This window comes from Salmo salar, chromosome 16 (genome assembly GCF_965601325.2).
Source record: "Salmo salar chromosome 16, fSalSal1, whole genome shotgun sequence".
Classification (NCBI taxonomy): Eukaryota; Metazoa; Chordata; class Actinopteri; order Salmoniformes; family Salmonidae; genus Salmo; species Salmo salar.
In genome coordinates, this window is record NC_138306.1 from 38,775,926 (window position 1) to 38,781,925 (window position 6,000).

At 41.9% G+C, this 6,000-nt stretch overlaps 1 protein-coding gene across 2 annotated transcripts in view; it reads left to right on the top strand.

Moving 5' to 3' along the window:
• LOC106573620 (low-density lipoprotein receptor-related protein 5) overlaps positions 1–6,000 on the top strand; it is an 83,709-nt gene extending 77,709 nt beyond the window's left edge. For both annotated transcript variants that reach the window (XM_014148833.3, XM_082962702.1), the window contains 5 exons: positions 2,737–2,847; positions 3,034–3,276; positions 3,419–3,561; positions 3,769–3,866; positions 4,001–6,000. In XM_014148833.3, coding sequence (XP_014004308.3) covers positions 2,737–2,847; positions 3,034–3,276; positions 3,419–3,561; positions 3,769–3,866; positions 4,001–4,262 — 857 coding nt within the window. In that variant the 3' untranslated portion in view covers positions 4,263–6,000. The remainder of the gene's footprint in view (positions 1–2,736; positions 2,848–3,033; positions 3,277–3,418; positions 3,562–3,768; positions 3,867–4,000) is intronic.

Sequence of the window (6,000 nt, forward strand, 5' to 3'; positions counted from 1 at the left end):
CCAAGCCCCCCCACCCAAATGTTTTGAAAGAGCTGCAAAATCTGGATCCCTACAAATCAGCTGGGCTAGACAATCTGGACCCTCTCTTCCTAAAATTATCCACTGCCATTGTTGCTAGTCTGTTCAACCTATCTTTTGTATCGTCTGAGATTCGACCTATATCCCTCTTGCCCTGTCTTTCTAAAGCCATGTGAACAAACAGATCACCGACCATTTCGAATCCCACCGTACCTTCTCCGCTATGCAATCTGGATTCAGAGCTGGTCACGGGTGCACCTGAGCCACACTCAAGGTCCTAAACGATATCACCGCCATCGATAAAAGACAGTACTGTGCAGCCGTCTTCATCGACCTGGCCAAGGCTTTCGACTCTGTCAATCACCGTATTCTTATCGGCAGACTCAACAGCCTTGGTTTCTGTAATGACTGCCTCGCCTGGTTCACTAACTACTTCTCAGATAGAGTTCAGTGTGTCAAATCGGAGGGCCTGTTGTCCGGACTTCTGGCAGTCTATGGGGTTGCCACAGGGTTTAATTCTCGGGCCGACTCTTTTCTTTGTATATATCAATGATGTCGCTCTTGCTGCGGGTGATTCTTTGATCCACCTCTACGCAGACGACACCATTCTGTATACATCTAGCCCTTCTTTGGACACTGTTAACAAACCTCCAAACGAGCTTCAATGCCATACAACACCCCTTCCGTGGCCTCCAACTGCTCTTAAATGCTAGTAAAACTAAATGCATGCTCTTCAACCGATCGATGCCCGCACCCGCCCGACTAGCATCACTACTCTGGATGGTTCTGACTTAGAATATGTGGACAACTATAAATACCTAAGTGTCTGGCTAGACTGTAAACTCTTCTTCCAGACTCATATTAAGCATCTCCAATCCAAAATTAAATCTAGAGTTGCCTTCCTATTTCACAACAAAGCCTCCTTCACACATGCTGCCAAACATACCCTCGTAAAACTGACTATCCTACCGATCCTTGACTTCGGCGATGTAATTTACAAAATAGCCTCCAACACTCTACTCAGCAAATTGGATGCAGTACCATCTGTTTTGTCACCAAAGCCCCATATACTACCCACCACTGCAACCTGTATGCTCTCGTTGGCTGGTCCTCGCTACATATTCGTTGCCAAACCCACTGGCTCCAGGTCATCTATAAGTCTTTGCTAGGTGAAGCTCCGCCTTATCTCAGCTCACTGGTCACCATAGCAACACCCACCCATAGCACGCGCTCCAGCAGGGTTATTTCACTGGTCATCCCCAAAGCCAACACTTGTTTGGCCACCTTTCCTTCCAGTTCTCTGCTGCCAATGACTGGAACAAATTGCAAAAAAATAAAATACAATTCTGAAGTTGGAGATATAGATAGATATATAGATATCGCCATCTCTCACTATCTATCTAACTTTAAGCGTCAGCTGTCAGAGCAGTTTACCGATCGCTGCAGCTGTACACAGCCCATCTATAAATGGCCCATCCAACCACCTACAAGATTTGTTTTTCTGCTCTTTTGTACACCAGTATTTCTACTTGCACATCCATCACTCCAGTGTTAATTGCTAAATGTTAATTACTTCGCCACTGGCCTATTTATTGCCTTACCGCCTTCATTTGCACACACTGTATACAGATTTGTCTATTGTGTTATTGACTGTACGTTTGTTTATCCCATGTAACTGTTTTTGTCGCATTTGAAAATGACAACTTGTTCTCAACTGGCCTACCTGGTTAAATAAAGGTGAAATAAAAACACTTCCAGTTCAGTAAACATACACCAATGTCGTAGGGATTAAAGGGCGACTGCACTTCCTGATTTGACCTCGTTTTGAAGATTACTCATGGCCGCTAGCATTTCTTAATGAGCAAAGCCAAATGAGCGTTATCTTGGATGTGGGCGTTATGTTCCCATATCGTACCCTTGCAGGTACTGTTGTTTGTCCCTCCCGAGTCACCGTAGCAACAACAGCCATTTCCTCAAAATAAGATTAATCTAAGAAATCTGTAATTAATTTAGACATTTTAGCTTTGTCGCGCAATTTTATATCTAGCTAAGGTATTTGTTCCAGTGTTTCTCAAGTTAAAAAATGTGCATGGAAAACTAGTCAGTGGGTTTTGGAATATTGACAAGTTGCAGTTGGGATACAAATGCGCTTTGATCGTCTCAATTCTCATTTTGCCCCAAAAGGTGGCAGGCGTTAGTGATTGACACTGTCAAACACATCAGCATGTGGCCACTTCATAAATGGCTTAGGGCCAAGAGTTATTTCAACATAACATTGGCAACGTGTTGTCTTATGTAAACAAGTCAGAGGCGCTGTGTAATGGGCAGGTCTGTCTCGCTGTCTGGAAGTTCTGGCTGCTATAGTTGGAGAGAGTGCACAGCTGCTTCTCTCATGTTAGTGGGCACTGGGCATGATCGTAATCATACCCAACCCTCCAGTAAGTCGTGACAAATCAGTTTTGGACAAGACGGACTGACAAATGATTCTATTTACACTTTGTGGTTAATTTTTACACTAGAATAAATGTTTCTGCTTCAAAGGTGCCACATAGAAACAACTTCTCTGAATTTAAACGGCCTAAAGAGCAGTTGACCTTTAATACTGGGAGATTGTACTATCACCACCAACAGCAACCTTGTTGTTTGTATTGATTTGATGATATGCTATGCCAAGTCTTGTAACGTGGACTTTGCTCTGCTCTGCTCTCCTCCCCTCAGCCATATGCCTGCCCAACCAGTTCCGCTGCAACAACAAGCAGTGCATCCTGAAGAAACAGCAGTGTGACTCCTACAATGACTGTGCTGACAACTCTGACGAGCTCTTCTGTGGTGTGTTTAACTTCACTCAGTCACTTGAGAAAATCAAGGGAGTTCAGAATTTACACTATTGTGTCATTTATTTTCCAGTAAGGAGAAACCAGTCAATCCATCTATAATATCACATTGATTTAACTGACTATTCATACTTGGCAGCAGTCCATTAAATCTGTTGTAATGTCTTTGCCCGTCTTGTAGAATTCCTCACCCCCCCGTCAAGCGATGTTCAATCACCATCTCACACCAGCACCATCGGCCCAGTCATTGGCATCATCCTGTCAGTGTTTGTGATGGGAGGGATGTACTTTGTGTGTCAGCGGGTGGTGTGCCGCCGTTACAAAGGTCCCAACGGAGCCTTCCCGCACGATTACATCAGTGGCACCTCACACGTACCCCTCAACTTCATCTCCCCCAGCAGCTCACAGCACGGAACCTTCACAGGTAAAGGTTGGCTATTACACAACACTGAAAACTGCAGATCAAATGGATGAGTGTATAGATATGGCCTGTACTGTGAAAGGATAGTATTTACATGCTGAAGCAGGTAGTTCTCACTGTATTTGACCGTTTTGTTGTTTCTTAGGCATCTCGTGTGGGAAGTCTATGATGAGTTCTGTCAGTCTGATGGGGAGCAGCTGTAGTGGGGCGCCACTCTATGACAGGAACCATGTGACAGGGGCCTCCTCCAGCAGCTCCTCCAGCACTAAGGGAGCCTTTTATCCACAGGTATGTACCCAACTTCTCTGCCCTCTCTTTGACCTACACGTAGGAACCCAACACCTGTCCTCCCAGGTGTATCTCATACATTATTTCTAAACTGGGGGGAAATGTACATTTTCTCCTGTTTGAACTTTACTGGACACTGGATGATCTCAAAACTTAAGTTTGTAATTGAAGGGGTAAGGGTTCGCATTTTTTTTCCTGTATTTGCAGATGCTCAACCCGCCTCCCTCTCCAGCCACGGATCGCTCCCTGTATAATGCAGAGATCTTCTACTCCTCTAACAGTCCCTCCACCACCAGGTCTTACAGGTAAGAGATGAGGCACACTTGATCAGTTTCTCTCTTTGTATTATGCAACAGTCAGCTTGATGTACATTGGCACCTCTTTGCTGTTGTGAAATAAAACAATGTTGTCTTCTCTCCTCCATGCTTGCTCCTGAAAGGCCTTATCTAATGCACGGTGTGGCACCCCCCACCACCCCATGCAGCACTGACGTCTGTGACAGCGACTACGCCACAAGTCGTTGGAAGAGCAACAAGTACTACATGGACCTAAACTCAGACTCTGACCCCTACCCCCCCCCCCCCACTCCCCGGAGCCAGTACCTATCAGCAGAGGAGAGCTGCCCCCCTTCTCCATCCACAGAGCGCAGTTACTTTCACCTCTGTCCCCCACCCCCGTCACCCTGCACTGACTCTTCATGACACCTGGGGAAATAGCCATGTCTGTAAATAATTTTAAATAAACAAATTAGAATTATATTTTATTCATTTCCACTGATTGCCATGGGTTAAAGTGGAGGTGGAATAGGGCCAGATCAAGTGTGAAGTTGTTGTACAGTGAATTCTATCACTTGTCTTTATTTTTCATGTTTCCTACCTTCGTTTCAGATGGAGTATCCTCCTAATTAGAAGACTTTCAATTTGACTATTCTATTGGCCTTTGACAATTCTTAGTTTTTTCAGCAAAGTACTTTAGAACTTCATTCAAACGTACCAATTTACAGTGAAATTTGAACAAGAAGTCACCAATATTGGTTTGAGAAATTACTCCATTCAAATGTTACATGTGGCCAGCCACATTACAAATACCAAAAGAATTTAACAAAACAAATTGTAAATATTTGTAATTAAGTAAATAAGAAATGTTTCACAACAGCCATGAAATGCTCTTATTAATTGAAATGGTCCTGAGCATGTCTTTGTTTTGTTTCGGAGTTTACCAAAAATGTGTTTGCTGCTACTGTACATATATACTTTACTCTGAATTATGAGAACACCCAACAAAACAATTACAATTTGACAATAGATCATTAAGCTGTTTTAACTGTTTCAATTAGTAACATCGTAAAAAAATTGTGTGTAGAACAGTATATATACACACGTTAATTGTTTTGAAGGACTCCTTATGAAAAAAAAAACTCATAAGAGCAGCTTCATCTTTGATGCAGTTATCAACCAGAAATGACAAGGTTTTGCACAACCTTTTAACTCTATCATGAATCGCTTATGCAATGTCCATGTGATACTAGACTGACTATTCACATTTATTGAAACAACAATACTGTTGGTATTTCAGCTTTTGTCAATGAGACAAATGTCTGTAGTTTAGTAAAAGCTATTCCATATTTTCTAAACAATGTTTGAAAAACTGTAGATTCAATTGTAGTGAAACCCTCACTATCTTCACATACCTTTCAACTTAAATAGATTGAATTTCATCAGTGGTGAATATTATGCACCTGTAAAATCGTGGCTCTATTATATTGTCTTGCTTTGAAGATTGACAATGTTGCCAAACTGAGCACTTCCTTAAATGAACTATTCAACCAGTTAAGAAATGTGAACAGTGAATGTAAAATTACATAGAGGGAAATGTATATTGAATTCATACCTCTTGTTCTTGTTTTCTGGGCTTTTTCTCTGCCATTTGTATATTTGTGTATAGGCAATTAACCATGGTGCTGACAAGTGAAATTAAATAATTTTCTATATTAAATGGTATGATCAAAAGTGTCCGGCTTCCATCTGTATGTTGAACACCTCTGGCTTCTAGCGGAGCGGTTATACAGGTTCCTCAGACCTCCACAACACAACCTGCTGCCCTGCCCATTTCAAGCCATGTCCTTACTGGATAGGGACAACTCCAGCTGTACTTCATTGTGCCAGTATGTAGATGCTCCCCAAACAAACCTGTGTTTCAATGCCTTGTGTACACTTGTGACAATTTTTGTATCAAAAGCATTTTTATATAATAAAGATTCTATTTTAAGGAATACTTGTGTGCCTAACTTTTGTCAAAGGCACTTTGAAGAATTTAAAATATTTTTGATTTAACACTTTTTTGGTTACTACATGATTCCATGTTTTATTTCCTAGTTTTGATGTCTTAACTATTATTGTACAATGTAGAAAATTGTAAAAATAAAAGCCCTTGAATGAG